General features: G+C 46.8%; 1 protein-coding gene across 2 annotated transcripts in view; it reads left to right on the top strand.

Moving 5' to 3' along the window:
- Positions 1-20,208, top strand: part of Rgs10 (regulator of G protein signaling 10) — a 40,187-nt gene that overhangs the window by 3,088 nt on the left and 16,891 nt on the right. The window contains exons 1-3 of one of the 2 annotated variants that reach the window (XM_042701365.1): positions 4,339-4,360; positions 12,905-13,023; positions 14,341-14,427. In XM_042701365.1, the coding sequence (XP_042557299.1) occupies positions 4,354-4,360; positions 12,905-13,023; positions 14,341-14,427 (213 nt within the window). In that variant the 5' untranslated portion in view covers positions 4,339-4,353. Of the gene's footprint in view, positions 1-4,338; positions 4,361-12,904; positions 13,024-14,340; positions 14,428-20,208 lie in introns of those variants that run through there. The other variant, XM_042701363.1, reaches the window with a different exon arrangement.

Genomic DNA, 20,208 nt, shown 5'->3' with positions numbered 1-20,208 from the left:
ATTGTGTTTGTGCCAGTCCTGGGGCACCCAGCTTGTCCCTCACAACAACTTGCATTATTGCAATGTGCCCAACTGACAAGCAAAGTTGGGGCCACACCTCTGCCTCCCTCTCCCTTTTCGCTTCCCCCAACCAGGTCAAGGGGTGACTTGGCAGGGGATTTCCCACCCTGCCAGGCAGCCACCCGGCCTGTTCTACATTATCCCATTCAACTCTTGGGAACTGTTTCAGATTTAGTGCTGGGCTTCAGTTTTTATTTAAAGATGACAGTCTACATAGCAATTTACCATCTTTGTTTTAGCAACCCAGCAGCAGAGCATTTTGGCAGCTGGGGACGCTTTCCCTGCAGAACCTCATGGGCTGGTTCAGGGAGAATGAGGCCAGCCTGGCCTGCAGGGACAGAGAGGCCAGGATGGGGAAGATGTTCTGAGCAGCTGAAGTCAGCCCAGCAGCCTTCTGACCCCTGAGCGAAGCCTGCAGACAGGTGGTCGGGGGTGCTCCTAATGTTTTCTTGGCTGCCACTGGTCTGCAGTTAATGTGTGTTAATTAATGTGTGTGTGTATGTGTGTGCACGTGCATGTGTGCTAGTACTGGGGTTTGAACTCAGGCCTGGGTGCTTTGCCTTAGTTTGTTTTGCTCAAGGCTAGCACTCTAGCACTTGACCACACCTCTTGACCACACCTCCACTCCTGGCTGGTTCATTGGTGTGTAGAGTCTGACAGACTTCCCTGCTGAGGCAGACCTTGAATCACAATCCTCAGATCTCAGCCTCTAGTAACTAGGATTATAGGTGTGAGCCGCTGTGTGCCCAGCCAGTATTTAGTCTTCTCTCTCCCTTCCTTGCTGGTGGCAGACCTGGAAACCTGGGCTGGGACCTGGCTTGGCCATTTCTTAGCGTTTCCTGGGTGAAGGAGCCGCTCCCCTCTCCAGGCTGAGTAATCCTCTCAGCCCTCTGAGGCTGGAACCTGCTGTTTCAATGGTACTAAATATACTTTCCTTGGTTCTTTCTGCTTCCCCAGATAGCTGTCCACTGCAGCAGCCTGGGGGTGGCCGTGGGAGCTGAGGGGGCCCAGGCAGGCAGCAGCAGCCCCTGATAAGAGCTGTCAGGAGGCGTCCACTGCAGCGAAACAGTCCCCAGCAGACTTCCGGGCTCTGCCATGTGCTCTAACCCAGTCTGCGATTCCTCCCAGTTCTAGTCCCCTGTTCCCCACCCTGAGGGGCTGGACACTCCACCTCTGTGCCTTTTGTTCCTCCAGATATTCTCTGACATCCCACAGCTCTGGTCACCCTGCTCCAGGCCTCGCTGCCCCTGATGGTGCAGCCTGGTGAGCTGAAGGCAGCCAGGCACGGGGATTTGTCCTAAACCAGCCATCACCTGAGGAAAGGTCTTGGGACAGAGAGCATGCCCTGGAACTTAGCCCAGCGCTACCTGAATCTGCATTCATGTAGTCACCTGCTTACAAATATTTAGAAGCTTGGCATAGTGGCTCATGCCTGTAATCCTAGCTGTTGGGGAAGGGGCAATAGGAAGATTGTAATTCAAGGTCAGCCCACGCAAAAATTTTGCAAGACCCCCATCTCCACGAATAAAACTGAGTGTGCTGGTATGAGCCTGTTGTCCCAGCTGAGTGGAGAGTGTACACAGGATTGTGACGCAGGCCAGACTGGGCATCAAGACATTTTTCTCTAACATAACCAGAACGATAAGGACTAGAGACATAGCTCCAAGTAATAGAATACACTAACAAGCACGAGGTCTTGAGTTCAAGCCCTGGAGCTTCCCCTAAGCGCGTGCGTGCGTGCGCACACACACACACACACACACACACACACACAGATCCACATACACACTTGGAGAATGGATATGAAGGTACCAGGCAACTCCTGGTCTCATCTTAACTCATAGTGCATCCCATGACCGAAAGTGCTGCTTTCATGTATGGAATCTTTTCTTTTCTTTTCTTTTTTTTGGCTGGTCGTAGGGCTTGAATTCTGGGCCTGGGCATTATCCCTCAGCTCTTCTGCTAAAGGTGAGTGCTCTACCACTTGAGCCACAGTGCCACTTCCAGTTTTCTGAGTGGTTTATAGGAGATAAGAGTCTCATGGACTTTCCTGCCAGGGCTGGCTTTGAACTGAGATCCTCAGATCTCAGCTTCCTGAGTAGCTAGGATTACAGGTGTGAGTCACCGATGCCCAGCTTATGTATGGAATCTTTTACATTACTTTTCTTCCCAGGCTCTGCAGCCAGCCTGCCTGGTGTGTATGGGTTGGGGATGAGGATGGTTGGGGAGCTTCTGCTTTTTCCTCTTCCTCTTCCTCCTCCTACTTCTCCTCCATCTCCTCTTCTTCTTCCTCTTCCTCCTCCTCTCCTTTTCCTTTCCCTTTTCCTTCTCCTCTCTCTCTTCCTCCTCCTCCTCCTGACTTTCCTCCTCCTTCTCCCTCTTCTCTTCCTCTCCCTCTTCTCTGCCTCTTCCTCCTCCTCCTCCTCCTCCTCCTCTTTTTCCTCCTCCTCCACCTCCCCTTCTTCCTCCTTCTTTTCCTTCTCTTTCTTCTTTCTTCCTTCTCCTTTCTCTTTTCTCCTTTTGGTGCCAGTACCGGGGCCTGAATTTTTTTTTTTGGGTCCAGTCGTGGGGCTTGAACTCTGGGCCTGAGCGCTGTCCCTCAGCTCTTCAGCTCAAGGCTAGCGCTCTACCACTTGAGCCACAGTGCCACTTCCGGCTTTTTTCTTTTTGCTTATGTGGTGCTGAGGAATCGAACCCAGGGCCTCAGGCATGCAAGGCAAGCGCTCTACCACTGAGCCACCTTCCCAGCCCCTGGGGCCTGAATTTAGGGCCTCATTCTCTCTCTTGGCTTTTTTGTTCAAGGCTAGTGTTCTACCACTAGCATCACTCTTCTCTTTCTGGCTTTTTGCTGGTTGGAGAGAAGAATCTCATTGACTTTTCTGCCCAGGCTTGCTTTGAACTACAATCTTTGGTCTCCTAAAGAAGGCTAGGATTTGTAGACATGAGCCACCAGTGCCTGGTTCCTTGCTTTTTTGGGGGGGTGGGGTGTCAGTCATGGGGCTTGAACTCTGGGCCTGGGCCCTGTCCCTGAGCTCTTCAGCTCTAGGCTTGTGCTCTACCCACTTGAGCCACAGCACCACTTCCAGTTTTCTGGTGGTTAACTGGAGATAAGAGTCTCATGGACTTTCTGTCTGGGCTGGCTTTGAATGGCGATCCTCAGATCTCAGCCTCCTGAGTAGCTAGGATTCCAGGCGTGAGCCAGCAATGCCCCACTGGTTCCTTGCTTTTCTGTAACAAGTTTCTTTACCTCTCTGCACCCCACTTTCCTTAATTTGAAGATGGGGCCACCAGTGGGAAAGTTTGGATAGTTACAGTAAGTGCTTCGTGAATGATAGCTATGTCTATTTACTGGCATCTTCCTTTCTGTGCCCTCTGATCCCTCGGTCAGTGCCCAGCTCAGCTCATTCCCCAGGAATCATTGATCATTGCAACCTGGATACAGGAGAGCCAGACTAGAGGCCGGCCTTGAGGAAGACATATCCCCGTGCTTAAGAAACATGCGGTCCTGAAGGGAAAAAGCCACTTAGCTTTAAAAAAAAATTAGATGAATTCATTAATTATTTTTTCAGAGCTGGGAATTCACCTAGAGTTTTATGCAGGCTAGGCGCACTCTCCCACACACAGCCACACCCTCAGCTCTGAACTCCCTCGTTGGAACTTGAGGCTGGAGCAGGGAACAAAGAAGAAAACAGAAGTGAGGCCACGGAGGAATCACGAGGCTTCTGGGAAGTAAGAAAATCAAAGACAGCCAGTTGCCAGTAGCTCACACCTGTAATCCTAGCTACTCAGGAGGCTGAGATCTGAGGATCATGGTTCAAAGCCAGCCCAGGCAGGAAAGTCCACGAGACTCTTATCTCTAATAAACCACCAGAAAACCGGAAGTAGCACTGTGGCTCAAGTGGTAGAGTGCTCACCTTGAGCTGAAGAGCTGAGGGACAGGGCCCAGGTCCAGGGTTCAAGCCCCACGACCAACCAAAAAAAAAAAGAAAAGAAAATCAACGACAGTCTTCATTTTCAGCTCAGGATGAGGCCTCTGGGACATTTGCTTTACTCTGAGCCTCTATCTAAAAAGTGGGGAAGCTACAAATAAACAGGTCCGGCCTTCTTATTTCCTTCCCTCCAGCAGACATTGGAAACTAGTGGCCATCTGTTGTTTGGTCCACTCAAAAGAGGATGTTGAGGCTGGCTCTTTGTCTGGACCTGAGGGTACTGGGAAGCTTGCTTGTCCCTGCCTTTCTCTCATGAAGCAGCTCTGAGAGAGCCGTGTGGAACATCTCAGGCGGACCCCAGAGCATGGAGCGTAAGGAATGCCCTCCCGCGCAGCTCCCTTAGTGGTCTTGGCTTGCTCATGGTGGTGACTCTGGTCCAGGGTGGGCAGAGGGGAGGAGAGAGGAGGGTGCCAGGCAGGCACAAATGCCCAGGTGCTCTAAAGCGCCGTTTGATGCTCTTCAAGGCCAGAGCTCTCCTGGGAAAATGCCATCATGCCTTCTGAGCTGAGCTAACTTTCTGCTGTATGTCTTTCTGCTCTTTATCACGCATGCTTGCCATTGTGATTATTTGAAAATACTGTCACTTTTATTATTATTCTCTACTATCTGTAGCTCACGTCTCCTCAGCCAGGGTGTTGAATGCCTATTAGGTAGTTCTTAGAGCTATAAGCTAGAGTAATGAACTTAAGTAATATTTAGATATAGAGTTTCCATGATTCTGTTTCTTCCCTGCCATTTGCAGATCACCATTTAGAGCAAATGGACTCTTATTTTAAATTGGGCTGAATTTTTTTTAGTGTAGTCCTCTTTATGTGGTATGGATGATGGTAGGCTTTTAAATAAGTTATGTGGGGTATGTACCTTGAAACTTCAGAGAAGCAGAGGGTATTTTGAAAGGAGAATGGAGTATGTGTGCATGTGCACACGTGCATACATTACATCAAACCACTTCGGAATTGAGAATTAATTTCGCTGCCTTTTCCTGGCCTTGATGATTTACTTTGGTTTCTGTAAAATTCTGGCGTTTGAGAGCACTTAAGACTGATCTTTTGAGGTGGAAAGTTCCCTTTGCAGTTGAGGTAGGAAGATAGTGCGCTCTTACTAAAATGTTATTTGACCTGGGGAAATTGTCCATTGCTAGGTCACTAAGTAGACCTTTCTGCAGATTAATGGCAGAAATTCGAGCTGCCAGCGTTCCGTTCTGAGGAGTGTTGTAGGTGCTTTTTGAGTGAGGATTTCTAGGGAATTAATATCTGGAGAGAAAGTGTCCATTAGCTATGACATCATAGCATCCATAAATAATGCATTATGAAGTAGGCTGCCGCCATCTGCATGGTCGCGCCGCACCCATCTCCCAAGACACAGCTTTCACTGAAATCAGAAACCTCATGACACAGATATAGATGGGAATGTATGTACACTGCGTTTGTGTACTAGATGTCTTGCCCCAGTCTCTTGTGGCTTTTTCCTGCATGGAATGGGTCCGCATTACCTAGGGTTTTCCTTGGCCAGCCTCAGTGTGACCATTAGCAGAAATAAAAAATATAAGCTGCAGGGCACCGGTGGCTCATGCCTGTAATTCTAGCAACTCAGGAGGCTGAGATCTGAGGATCGAGGTTCAAAGCCAGTCCAGGCAGGAAAGTTTGTGAACTTTTATCTCCAAATAACCACCAGAAAATTGGAAGTGAAGCCGTGGCTCAAGTGGTAGAGCACTAGCCTTGAGCTAAAGAGCTCAGGGATAGTACCTAGGCCCTAAATTCAACCCCCATGACCAACCCCCAAATATATATTTGCAGCAGTAGAGCCTTAGTCAAGACTGCTTGGCTTTGGACCATGACTCCGAATTTCCTAGCTAAATGACCTTTGGAAGTCCCTGTGCCTGTTTCCTCATCTAAAATGGTAAGGAGCTGTTAACCACATTGAGTGAGGGTTGAACGCTTTAGCTCACATGGAAAGCTCAGAGCAGATCTCTCACATTGTAAATAAATTTACAAGTGTTAAATGCTATTATCTCATGAATCCAAAGACAAATTAACTGAAAAAGTAGTAATGTACAAACAAAAATGTCATGATCTAAAGTTATTTTTAAAGAGTGCTAGAAGCCTCAGGGCTTGGTCCTGATGGTTTATACCTGTAATCCTAGCTACTTAGGAGACTGTAATCTGAGGATTGTGGTTCAAAGCCTGTCCAGGCAAACAAATCCCTCCAGCAGTTATCTCCAGCCAACCAGCAAAAAGCTGAAAATGGAGGTGTGGTTCAAGTGGTAGAATTTGCCAGCCTTGAGCAAAAAAGCCAAACAGGAACATGGGGCTCTGAGTTTAAGCCCCAGTACTTATACACACACACACACACACACACACACACACAGAGCCTAGGAGCTGTGTGGTTCCTTGTAAAGACAGTTTAGAGCTGAGCAAATAAAAACAACTAGACAAAATTGAAACAAGCAGCTGTTATCACAAACAGCTCCTCACAAGCACATGGACAGCTGTGACATCTCGGTGCTGCTTTAGATTTACAAGTAAAACAGCTGGATGGTAAGAAGGTTACTATTTCTTGTGTACATCATAGGTGAAGCATCAAAAATGTATGAGGTGGCTTGGCAGGTGCCAGGATTAGAGACTGTTTCCTGGACAAGGAACCCTGAGTCACAGAGATGTTCTGAGTTCAGGGTAAGCTCCAGGGCAGAGTAAAATAGAATAGACGCTGCTCAGTCTCAAAAGGTCAGGGAAAATCACTTAGAAAAGACAGATGCTACTGTGGTTTGGGGTACTTTGAATGGATACACCAGATTAGGTGTGTTGAAATTTAATCCCTGTTTCAGGGTATTTAGAAGGTACATGCTTAGGGATTATTATGTTTAGGGAGAATTTGGGAGGTGATTAGGAGCAGATATGGTTATCAGGATGGAGCCTTCATGATGATGGCTTTTAAGAAGGGAGAGAGAGTAAGACATGCAAATGTTCCTTGCCTCTCGTGGTCTGATATCTTCCACCACCCCAGAAGTCTGACAGAAAGAGTTCGGTAAGTGGGTGCTGGTAGCTCACACCTGTAATCTTCCCTGCTCAGGAGAAAGATCTGAGGATCATCTGTGGGACTCTTATCTCTAATTAACCACCAGAAAACTGGAAGTAGAGCTGTGGCTCAACGTGGTAGAGCACTAGCTTTGAGTGAAAAAGCTCAGGGACAATGCCCAGGCCCCAAGTTCAAACCCCATGACTAGCCCAAAGAAAGAAAGAAAGAGAGTGAGAGAGAGAGAAAGAGAAAGAAAGAAGGAAAGAAAGAAAGAAAGAAAGAAAGAGATCAAATCTGTAAGATGTGGCTTCTTGACCTTAAACTCTAGAATCATGAGCTAAAATAAACTTTTTTTAAAAAAATTAGCCTGCTTCAGGTATTTCATTATAGTAGTAGATACCATCATGAAATGAAATAATGATACTACATGCAATTAAGTACATGATGCTTGCAAATGCTTTGACGTCAAGATCTGTCTTATGCTGCTATGAACCAAGAAGGATGAAAGAAAAAAAGGAAGCCGGGCGTCAGTGGCTCACGCCTGTAATCCTTGCTACTCAGGAGGCTGAGATCTGAGGGTCTCAGTTCAAAGCCAGCCCGGGCAGGAAAGTCATGAAACTCTTATCTCCAATAAACCACCAGAAAACCGGAAGTGGCTCTGAAGCTCAAGTGGTAGAGCGCTCGCCTTGAGCTGAAGTGCTGAGGGACAGCGCCCAGGCCCAGATTTCAAGCCCTACGACCGAGAAAAAAAAAAAAGAAAAAAAGGAAGGACACAGTCAGAAACCTTAATTAGAAGTCAATGCAAGCCGGGCGCCGGTGGCTCACGCCTGTAATCTTAACTACTCAATAGGCTGAGATCTGAGGATCACGGTTCAAAGCCAGCCCAGGCAGGAAAGTCCATGAGACTCTTATCTCTAATAAACCACTAGAAAACTGGAAGTGGCGCTGTGGCTCAAGCAGTAGAGTACTCACTTTGAGCTGAAGAGTGCAAGGACAGCACCCAAGCCCAGAGTTCAAGCTCTATGACCAACAAAAAACAAAACAACAACAGAAGTCAATGCAGAAGTCTTAGAAAATTCCAAACCAATATTTCTGAGGAAGATAAAAGTGCATGGTAGATAGGGAGTGGGTCAAAGGTTGCCATAGGCAACCTATGGAAGAAGAAAGTGGGCAAAAGACAGAAGGAATTTCTCTTTATCAAGGGCATCAAGAGCTGAAAACCACTATCAGTGGCTATTCAGAGTAGCTTCTAAGCCAGCCTTGAAAACAACCTGCTCTTTCTATGACAGTGACAGTGTTACATCTGGTAGATGGGAGACAGGAGCTATGAGAAACCCAAATGAAGGGTGCATCTATTTCCTGTGTCCCCTGGAAACCTGGTGTCCTGTCGAGGTGTTCCTGCTGGGACAGTTGGTCTTGAATACTCATCTCCATGCAGGGATGGCTTAGCTGGGCCACTTGCAAAAGTCGTTTTCTTCCTTTCTTTTGCATCAGATGGGGTATGCAAAATAATTAGTGTATGAAATGAAGGGCTGGGTGGGTAACACTGCGCTAGCGGTTGGATCAGTTGTCTCTTGGTGAAATGGAACCCACTGTGTGTGTTTATTTGCCAGATGGCAGAGCGGTGGAACCTTAACATGGTTTGGGTTATTATTGAAAAGTGCCAGGAGGTTTGGCATGCTTTCAGACCACAGTTGAAAACTTATAGCAAAGAGTTGTTCAACAGTAAGAGAACTTGCAACTGTGGAGATGGTTCCTGGAACGGCCCACTCATGTCTCTGTTTATTTATATGAGAGAGGATCTGCTAGGGAAAAGGAGAAACTAGCATGCTGTTCTCTGGACAAGGAACATAGCAGTAAGGAAGGTAGCTGAAAGCCTGGCAGAATGAACCTTGCTGCAGAGACTTCTTAGAATGATGATCTTTGATCTGTGGGAAGAAGCTTAGTATTCAGAAGCTTGCTATGCCACTTGGACAAAGAGTAGGGAATGAATTTCCTCTCTGTGAGTTGGAGACTTACATTAGAAAACCATCAAAGTGGGGAGCCAGCCAGCCACTGGTGGGGCGCACCTAGTATTCTGTTATTCATAATTCAAAGCCAGCCTGGGCAGGAAAGTATGTGGGACTCTTATCTCCAATTAATCACAAAAAGGCTGAGCTGTAGCTCAAGTGGTAGAACACTAGCCTGGGATAGTGCCCAGGATCTGAGTTCAAGCCCCAAGACCAGCAGGAAAAAAAAAAGTGGGGGGCCAGTAGCTCATGCTTGTAATTCTAGTTACTCAGGAGGCTGAGATCTGAGGATCGTGGTTTGAACCCAGTCTGGGCAGAAAAGTTTGTGAGACTCTTAATCTCCAGTGAGCCACAAAGCTGGGCTAGAAATGTGGCTCAAGTGGTAGAGCTCCAGGTGTGAACAAAGAAGTCGTGAGAGAACTTGAGACCCCAAGTTCAAGCCTTGGTACTGACGTGAAAAAAGAAAAGAAAGGAAAAACCATCTGGGCCATTTAAAGATGTGTTTGAATGAAATGGCCTCTCGATGAGAGGAATGGGGAATGGGTATCCCAATAGTTTTCTTATTCCATCACCAGTGTGTTTCCATGCATAGTCCCTGCTGTGTTTCTTTTTTTAGGTGCTGAGAGATAGCATCTCAGCAGGTTAAGAGGTTATAGTGTGAGGCCAGATACCATTATTCATACCTGGTATCCCAAGACTCAGCCTGAGCTACATAGTAAGACTTTTGGTCTCTGAGTCACCAATGGCTCACCCTTGTGATCCTAGCAACTCAGGAGGCTTGAGATCTGAGGATCATAGTTCAAAGCCAGACTAGGCAGGAAAGTTTGTGAGACTCTTATCTCTAATTAAGCACCAAAAGCCAAAAGTGGAGCCGTGGCTCAAGTTGTAGAGTGCTAGCCTTTTGCAACAACAAAAAAACAAAAACAAAACTCAGGAACAACACCGTGGGTTCAAGCCCTATAATTGGCACCAAAACAATAAAATAAGGTGTGGGGTTTTACTCCCCAGTAGGACATAACATAGTAGCAGTACTGTGAATTCCAGGGGATTCTGATACACATTCCTTCATAAACATATTTAGTTCTATTGTCCCCTAGCAACTTTTAGTAATTAAAATTTATGGATTTTCATTAATATTTTTATTTTATTTATTTATTTTTTTGGTCATAGGTCTTGAACTCTGGGCTTGGGCACTATCCCTCAACTCTTCAGCTCAAGGCGAGTGCTGTACTGTTTGAGCTAGAGCGCCACTTCTGGTTTTCTAGTGGTTTATTGGAGATAAGAGATTCATGGACTTTTTCTGCCCAGGCTGGCTTTGAACCGTGATCCTCAGATCTCAACCTCCTGAGTAGCTAGGATTACAGGCGTGAGCCACCGGCGTTAGTGACTTGTCAGGTTGATTTCTTAGTTCAAAGTTTTATCTTCTCACTTCAAAATGTTTTTATAGAACCATGGCTCTCTGCATTGGACATGGATGAAAGTGAACTGTGCAACTCCCTGGTGGAGATGGGAGGGAGGGAATGGGAGATAACATTATGCAAAAGGAAATGTACTTATTACCTGATGTATGTAAATGTAACCCTGCTGCATATCACCTCTAAAACAATAGAGCAATTAGAGAAAAAGAAAGAAACAAAAAAAAGTCAGTGGGGAAAGAAGTATTAGCTATTAAAGTAATTCACTTGCTAGAAGGAGAAGGAACAAACACTGGTTGAGAATCTACTGTGACCCAAGTTACGTTGCCAGGTTCTGGATACTTCCTTTATTTCCACCGATTACCATATAATAATTATGCACATATATCGGGCCCTGTGGGGGGTATTTCAGTACATGTATACAATGCATAATGATCAGATCAGGGTAGCTGGAATGTTATCTACCTCCACTATGTATCACATCTTTATGTTAGGAACTTTGCAGTCTATTCTACTTGCTATCATGAAACACACAGTTGGTGCTTCTTTTCTGAATCCTTAGGATAATCTTAGTGATTAGGGGATTACCTTTAAATGCATGTAAGAATTTTGCCCAAGGTCAAGTATAGTTTGAACTGGCCAAGTTCAACTGGCTTTGGACTTGGCTTTGGTCCTGGGCCCATCTAAAGTGTCACCCTGGTGGTTTTTCCTTGACTCCAGGATCGGGTTAAAGTCTGTAGAATGAGCATATTTGTGCTGTCTCTTCCTCTTTTGGCCAAGAGGTCACCATGCATTAGTTGCATGCCCTCCATCCCCTCTCCCTTCGGTCAAGAGTTTTGACAAGTCTCGAGTTAGTCAGCAGAAACTCTGCTGTGTGACTATCTGATTCCCCTGCACACCCTGCACACGTTCAGGGTTGCTGGAAAACGGGGACCTCATGACAAGTGATGCTTAATGCAGTGTTTTGTTTTTTGTTGTCTGTGAGTGTGTGTATGTGTGTGTGCGTGTGTGCGTGCGTGCGTGCATGCATGCGTGCACGCACACATGCCAGTCCTAGGACTTGGACTTAGGGCCTAGACATTGTCCTTGAGCTTTTGTGCTCAATCAAGGCCAGTACTCTACCACTTTGAGCCACAGCTCCGCTTTCGGCTTTTCTTGGTTAATTGGAGATAAGAGTCTCTCTGCCAGGTGGTGGTGGCTCACGCCTTTAATCCTAGCTACTCAGGAGGCTGAGATCTGAGGATCTCAGTTCAAAGCCAGCCCAGGCAGGAAAAGTCTATAAGACTCTTATCTCCAATAAACCACCAGAAAACCGGAAGTGGTGCTGTGGCTTGCCTTGAGCTGAAGAGCTGAGAGACAGCACCCAGGCTCAGAGTTCAAGCCCCACGACTGACAAAAAAAAGAGTCTCTCAGACTTCCGTGCCTAGGCTGACTCTGAACCTTGATCCTCAGTTCTCAGCCTCCTGAATAACTAGGCTTATAGGTGTGAGACACCAACACCCAATAATGCAGTATTTTAAATGATCAAAATTAGTGCAAAAACCTTCGTGAGGGAGAGCAAAAGTTTGAACAAAGGCCAGACAAGTCACCAATGGGATCCAGAGCTATAATAGAGGCTGAGGCAAAAGGAAAATTAGGAAAGACTGATCTTGTTTAAAATGAATAAAATATTCATCATGGATTGTTTACACTCATTTTGATATTAAAGTGTTGATGGAAAGCAGGTGCTGGTGATTCATGTCTGTCATCCCAGCTTCTCAGAAGGCTGAGATCTGGAGATCATGGGTTGAAGTCAGCTCAAGCAGAAAAAAAATCCAAGAAACTCCATCTCCAAGATAACCAGCAAAAAGCTGGGCTGGAGGCATGGCTCGAATGGTAGAACGCTACCAAAGCAAGCAAGCTGAGCAAGCAGGAAGCCTTGAGTTCAAATCCTGATAACAGGAAAAAAAAGATATGAAGATATTTACCTTGGTGCCTCAGAATTTGGCAAGTCTTTTGATGTTTATTTGTTTGTTTTTTACATTTTCACCGACTCCCTTTGTGCTATACTTTTTTGTTCCAGGTAGAGCTTTGAGATTAGTGGGAACCAGTCTTGCAAGTGGTCCAGTGTGGTTATATGGGTGTGTGAAGGGTCAGGGCACTAGTTGCTGGTGGGAAGGGGGTTCAAAGGCTGCCTGGGAGTTGGCCAGCGGACACGATTGGGGGAAAGGCTGTGCCAGGAGACGGCTAGTCCCGTCATGGCTCTGAGCCTCAGTTTTCCTAGCAGTACAATGAAGAAATAGGCACTTCTGCCGTGTTACGAGGAGTCCTTCACACCAGGCCTCTGAGAGCCGAGCGTGGCCTGTGTTCTCTGTCCTTGCAGTCCGTGGTGGTAGACAGGATGCTTAGCTGTGACACCATCTGACTTGTTTTACAGACATCCATGACAGCGATGGCAGTTCCAGCAGCAGCCACCAGAACCTCAAGAGCACAGCCAAGTGGGCCACCTCCCTGGAGAGTCTACTGGAAGACCCGGAAGGCGTGAAGAGATTTAGGGTTTGCCTGTTTCATTGTTAACCAAGACGGATATCGTGGATAAAGAAGAGAGAGAGAGAGAGTGTGTGTGTGAGAGAGAGACAGAGACAGAGACAAAGAAAGACACAGAGAAAGAGACAGAGACAGAGAGAGAGAAAGAGACACAGAGAGAGATCAGGCCAGTCTTCAACACTCTACCTCACAGTGAGGCAAGACCTTCTATGTGTCATGATTTAGTTGGAAAGATTCTTGTGGCTGGCCCTAAAACACCACAGAGGTCCCTAATTTTCATATAGTTAAGTGAAAGAGGAGGTAAGTGATGGAGAAAAGGGCCATGACTGAGGAGTTTGTAGGAAGGATTTCTAGTATTACGCCACCTGAGAAGAGTAGGCTAGGTCTCTATGATATGGAGAGTTCTCTCTCTCTCTCTGACTCTCACTCAAAGCACTTTTCCACCTTTTGGGTGGCTAATTGGAGATACGTGTCTCGTGAACCTTGCTGCCTGGGCTGCCTTGGAGCCGTGATCCTCAGATCGCAGCCCCTTGAGTAGCTAGGATTACAGGCGTGAGCCACCAGTGCCCCGCTGGTTGTTCTCTTGAGTCTTGGATACTCTGTAGGATGCATTATTGCCAGTGAGGAAAGCCAGCACAGTGGAAGGAGGAGAAGGAGCTCCAAGAGGAGGGCTGATGGGTGGGTCAGCATCAGTGGGCCTAGGAGGACTTTTCTGCCACTTGGGGGGCCATGTATGAATTCTAAGACCAAGGCCCAGCAACTTTGTCTTTAAGTGTTGGGTCAGCATGCTATGGGCCCCCAGCAGGTTCCTGGTGAGGGCAAGGCCGCCTGGGCCCTGGACGTCAGGCCACTCTAAGTATCGTGTCTAGGAGGCCTGTTCGCTAACCTCCCAACTACCACCACAGGAACGCACACCTCCAATTTGATATAGCCCCACCATAGTGTTTTAGACATGCCTTATGTGTTTTCTTTTGTTTAAAAAAAATGGGCCTGGTTTCGGAGGAATGTACTTTGTTTAAACAATGCCTGGAAGGAACTAATACATCTTCCAGTTTAATTTACTTTTTGCTAATTTATTGTCAGCTTAGAAATACCAGTAGATTCCTGTTCCATTTTAATTCTTTCTTACCATGTCAAACCCATTAAAGTCAGATGCATCTGAAATTTGAGCTGATATTAACATACTTTGCTTTTCAAGGTGGGGTTTTCAAAGGATCCAGGAGCCAGGCTGTGTTACATTTGACCAGATCCATGCTTAAAAGGAAATGTATCATTTATCTGTTCAAATGGAATACTCTGTGACTTTTTTCTTCTTTTTACCCATAGGAATTTTTGAAAAAGGAATTCAGTGAAGAAAATGTCCTGTTTTGGCTAGCATGTGAAGAGTTTAAGAAAATGGAAGATAAGAAGCAGGTATTTTTTTTTTTTTTAACCTTGTAGTTACTTTGCGGGTCCTATTTTTCCCCTCTCCTGAGAAAATGCCTAAAGAAACCTGATTCATATTAGATTCCAGGGAAGATTGAAGTTCCCCTTAGGTATCTTGTGTTGATCAAATATTAATATTTGAAGAAGAATAAGTTAATCTATTTTTAAATGGAGCGGTTCTAACAGGCCAATATTTAAAGTGAAAATAACGATTTATGTCATCTATGAGTTTGTCATTATGTACAGATTTTTTTTTCTTCATGAATAAGTCATGAGAGTGTGTGCCCAGAGGGGACATGTAGCATTTTGGGGAATAGTAAAACACTAAGTAGATAGATGCATAGTGTCAGAAGAACACAGACGATGGGCTGGTCGTCAGTTACTCAGCATACCTTAGCAAAGAGTGCTGTGCTTGGCAGGTGTCCTTTACTGCAGTTGATTTTTGGTTCTTGGTGTCTGCTAGGTGGTCCCCCACCGAAGATGGTTGTGATGGGGCAAGTCAGATGATGCAGGTGGCCGCAGGGTGGGAGAGCTCGTGCATCTGTCTGTGTGCCGACTGGGAAGTGCTGTGAAGGAGCAGGGCGAAGGTGTGGGGCCGTAGGGAGGGATGGGGACTGGAACCAGCAGAGAATGTCCGTACTGCCTGGGGAGCCTATGCTGCTTTTTAAAAATTTATTTTATTTGATTTATTTTTGTTTTGTTTTGTGCTGGCACTGGAATTTGAACTAAGCCTTGCCTAGTTTTATCATGCAAGACTGGCACTCTACCACTTGCCACAGTTCCACTTTTGGCTTTTTTGGTAGCTGATTGGAGATAAGAATCTCACAGGCTTTCCTGCCTGGGCTGATTTGAAAGGAGGTCCTTAGAGCTCAGTCTCCTGAGCAGCAAGGATTACAGGCGTGAGCCACTAGTGTCCAGCTGGTGCTGCTTATTCGGATCTGGGCTTGGCTGGGCTTCTTTTGCTTTGCACTCCGTCTCCACCAGCACACAGGTCGTGGAGCATTATGACTAGTTGTTTGTTTGTTTATATTTCTTGTTCTTGTCCTTGGAGACCTCTCTTCCCAGGCCTCTTCTGGCACTTTCAACTCTGTGCTGTGCATCTGGAATCTCATATAAAACCATCTGAGGTATCCATGTTGGAACTCATTAAAAATTATTGTTATTTCAATGGTGATATAGAGAGAGGGGAATTTATTTTTTAAAGTTAAACTCTTGCCTGATATTTAGTAAAGCGTCTCCCTGGGCAGAGGTAGCCTGTGGACTAGCCAGGCTTTGGGCCTCTGTCTCCAAAAGCTGGGTCCCACGGGGCTGGCAGTCGCTCAGAGCCTGGAGAATACACACCGCAGGCTCATTCAAAACTCCCCGGCTCAGATGCACTTCTCTCTCCGCCTCCCTCTCTGGAGGTGGTGGGAACAGATGCCACGATGGTTTCCTGTGGCATGAATCTCCTAACTGGGCGTGACCTTCTGTGCCCTCCGGATGGCTTGCTGGAGCATCCTGGGTGGTGAAGGGTCTCCGGAAGTGGGAGGGTCTGCCTTGGGAAGGCCTGCAGAACAGGAATGCTCATGGTTCCCCTTGTCTCCAGCACCCAGAAAAGGCTCAGAGAACCGTTTATCCATGGGCTTCCCCCTCTAGTGTGAAAACGTAGCTCACAGTCAGGCAGGTGAGCAGGCGTCCACACGTAACGTGTCCTGGGGTGTGAGGGGCCTGCCGTACAGACAGGAAGCCAAGCTCCCCCTGTGCCCCTGCGGAACTGGACTTGAATCGCTTCCTGAGGTCACCCCGGAGTCCCTGGCACTTCTCTTTGTCCCTGTCAGTTCAGATGAAGCCACCACATCTTTGTGAAGCACCTGCTCAGTGTCAGGCCTGGTGTAAGCCCCGGGGACACCTCAGGACACCACAGGGACTGGCCAAATGATCTTTTTTTTCTTTTTCTTCTTCTTTTTTTTTTGGTGGGTCGTGGGGCTTGAACTCTGGGCCTGGATGCTGTCCCTCAGCTCTTCAGCTCAAGGCTAGCATTCTACACAGCACCACTTCCATTTTCTGGTGGTTAATTGGAGATAAGAGCCTCTCAGATTTTCCTGCCCATGTTGGCTTTGAACCAGGATCTTCAGATCTTAGCCTCCTGAATAGCTGGGATTACAGGTGTGAGCTGTCAGTGCTCAGTTTCGGCCAGATGATCTTTAGAGAAGGAGAGTGTACTAGTGTAGCTCATGTGAAGATGGAAGTGCTGGGTGTGGGCGCACAGGCAGTGTGGTCAGGGGAAGTCACTGGTAAGTGGGAGTGGGCCAGGGGGAGGGTACCCTTCTCCTCACACTGTCCCTGACACACTGTCAGGTCTTCTGGAAGGTTGAAAACTGGGATGGTGCTGGGGAGGGTGGAGCCATGGGTGACATTGGGCTGTCTGGGACTCAATCTGGGCCCTGGCCAGTTTCTGGGCCCAAGAGGCCAGCAGCAGCCCAGCCGCGGCCACCAGCTTGCTGCCCCTCTGCTCCAGGCCTGTCCTACAGGAAGTCAAACCAGAGGGCCCTGCTCGACCTTACTGATTTCCACAAGTAGAGGAGTTAGTGCAAGAGATGTTGGCCTAAGAGAATTTCATAGCCACATTCACCATCTCTGGCCCGACAGGAGTCACAGAAGGATTTATCTCTCTGCAGTCCACTAGGCTGTTAAGGACTTGGTGCTGGTGCTATGGTTTGAACTCAGGGCCTGGGTGCTGTCCTTTAGCATTTTCGCTCAAGGCTGGTGCTCTACCACTTGAGTCACATCTCCACGTGTACCTTTTTGCTGGTTACTTGGAGATAAGACTCTCGTGGGCTTTTCCTGTGTAGGCTGGCTTCAAATCACAATCCTCAGAACTCAGTCTCCCAAGTAACTTGGATTACAGGCGTGAGCCACCGGTGCCTGGCTTCCAATGCGTTTTTATGCTCAAGTCTTTATTGTTTATTGGTGCTGCTGAGCCAGAGAAGATAGTACCATTCTATTTCCCCTCCATGGACAGGTCTTTGCTTTTCCAGGTTTCCCATTCCTTGGTAGCCCTTAAGTACCTCTCACAGGGAGGGGCAGGGCTGGTGCTCTGGGATCCTGCTGCCCCGCGGCTTCCCCTGGGGCCCGGCTCCTCCGAGTCCTCCCACTGTGGCCCTCACCTGGCGTCCCATGGAGGGAGGGGTGACCCTTTCCAGGATTCTGCTCCTCCCTGCTGAGTCTTCCTCATATTTTCAGTTAGTTTTTGCCAGTCCTAGAGTCTGAACTCAGGGCCTTGCACTCATTTGGCTCATTTGCTTAGCTGATATTCAACCACTTGAGTTATGCCCCCAGCTTGACTTTTTTGATGTTGTTGTTGGTGGTCATGGGGCTTGAACTCTGGGCCTGGGCGCTGTCCCTCAGCTCAAGGCTACTGCTCTACCACTTGAGCCACAGCACCACTTCTGGCTTTTTCTGCTCATGTGGTGCTGAGGAATCGAACACAGGGCCTCATGCATGCAAGGCAAGCGGTCTGTCACTGAACCACCTTCCCAGCGCCCCCAGCTTGACTTTTTGCTGGTTATTTTAGAGGTAGAGTCTCTTTGGACTTTTCTGCCCAGACTGGCTTTGAACCTTGAGTCTCTGAATTTCAGCTTCCTGAATAGCTAAGATCATAGTATGAGTCACTGGTTCCTAGTTCTATCTATCTATCTATCTATCTATCTATCTATCTATCTATCTATCTATCTATCTATCTATCCATCTATGTATGTATGTATGTTTCTCTCTCTCTCTCTCTCTCTCTCTCGGCTCTATCTTGGCTCCATCTATTTGTCAGTCTGTCTACTTATTTGATAGCACTGGAGGTTTGAACTCAGGGCCTCCTGATTGCCAGGCTGGCATTCTACCAATTGAATCACACCTTCAGCCCTTCTTTCACATGTTTTGGAGGAGCCCAGTGAGCAACAGCTTCCTGAGAAAGGGCATCTGGGAGGCAGAGGTAGAAAGACCTGTGGAGTGAAAATGTTCGTTTCCTACTCTCCTGCCTCACTGTTTACCTGATTGATTGATTGATTGATTGATTCATTGTAGCACTGGGGATTGAACCCAGGGCCTTACATATTCTATGTAAGTACTGAGTCACATCACCAGCCCTTGGTTTTGGTTTTGTTTTTGTGCTGGTCTGATGGCTTGGACTTGGGGCCTGAACTCGGTCTTTTTTTTTTTTTGCTTGAGTCTAGCACTGTACCACTTGAGCCAGAATTCCACTTCTGGCTTTTCTGGCGGTTAATTAGAGCTAAGAATCTCACGGACTTTCCTGGCTATGTTGCCCTCAAACCAAAATTCTTAGATCTCAGCCCTGAGTAGCTAGGGTTACTAGTGTGAGCCACTGGTGCCAAGCTTCACCAGCCCTTTTTATGTTTATTCTTTTAAGACAGGGTCTTGCTAACTTGACTAGGCTGGCCTCAAACTTGAGACCCTCCTGCCTCAGCCTCTGGCGTAGCTGGGACTGCAGGCATGTAGCATCATACCTGTCTTCATTGTGAATCTTGGAAGCACAATTGCTTCTTGACTTTTTGGCTACAATCAAGTGTAGAATTTTGAAGACATTGTGCCATTATTTTTCACTTTAAATATTTTGTGTGTAAACTGTTTTTTTTTTCCTTTGGAATAGTAGAGGGTTGTGTTTTTATTATCACTATTCTAAAAGTGTCCCACTGAAGACTTTGGAGGGGCAGGTTCATTCAGTGGGTGGGTACTTTGTGGCGTCTACTAGTCTAGGCACACAGTTCTGGGAAATGTTTTGTTGTAATTATTTCTGCATTGTTTTCCCCAAACTTATTTCCTTCCATTTTCTCTGATCTTTTCCCCTTCTCTCCTCTTATCTTTTTTTGAGATAGGATGTTGATAATATTTCACTGGCTGTCCTCGAACTCTAGCCTCAGCCTCCCAAGTAGCTGGGACTGTAGGTACCTGCCACCATGTCAGCTCTAGTCTCTTTTCCAATGATAGCTGAGATACAGTTATTATTTTTTTCTCTCCTATCTTTCCATCTCATTGGCCTTCAGTTCCTACTTTGCTTTTAGAGATTTCAACTTCATGTTCAAATCCTCCTATTGAGCTTTTTCTGCTTTTTTTTTAATCTTCTCTACACAAGGGCTGTCCAGTCTCTTCTTGGTGGTCTGCAGACCTGGTATGTTCAGAATCTGAACCTTTCTCTAATCATCTGGGTTGGAGAAGTTTGCTGCGGGTGTGTGTGTATGTGTGTGTGTGTGTGTGTGTGGGTGTGTGTCTGTATTTAGGACTTCACATAGACCCTTAGATTTAGTTTGAGAGCTCATCCTTGTACTCCTTTTGGTCTCTTCTACAGCCTCTCTTGGTCAATTTCTTTAAAAAAGGAAAATTCTAGACTCCTGGAGTAGGGTGGGAGAGTTGTTCACTGGCCGCTCAGGATTTGCACTTCCTTCTGCAGGGGTCTTACAGTTTCCTCCTGTCGGCTAACCCCTTCCCTTCCGCCTGGGGAACCATGTCCCAAGCTTCTGCTCTTTCAGGTACCTAGGTTTGTTCTTCTTGCTCTGTGGTGTCAACTGCTTGGTCTTTACCTGCCTCCCATTTCCTGAGCCAGTGCTCTGAATTTTACCTTGCCATTTATTGGATATTTTCTTTATCTCATTCTGAAGTTTTTTGTTTGTTTGTCGGTCATAGGGCTTGAACTCTGGGCCTGAGCTCTGTCCCTCAGCTCTTCAGCTCAAGACTAGTGTTCTACCTCTTGAGCCACAGCGCCACTTCTGGTTTTATGGTGGT

This window comes from Dipodomys spectabilis, unplaced genomic scaffold, assembly GCF_019054845.1.
Source record: "Dipodomys spectabilis isolate Male_0828 unplaced genomic scaffold, ASM1905484v1 ptg000289l, whole genome shotgun sequence".
Lineage (NCBI taxonomy): Eukaryota > Metazoa > Chordata > Mammalia > Rodentia > Heteromyidae > Dipodomys > Dipodomys spectabilis.
The sequence above is the reverse complement of the archived record's forward strand: the minus strand, read 5'-3'. Positions and strand labels throughout refer to the sequence as shown.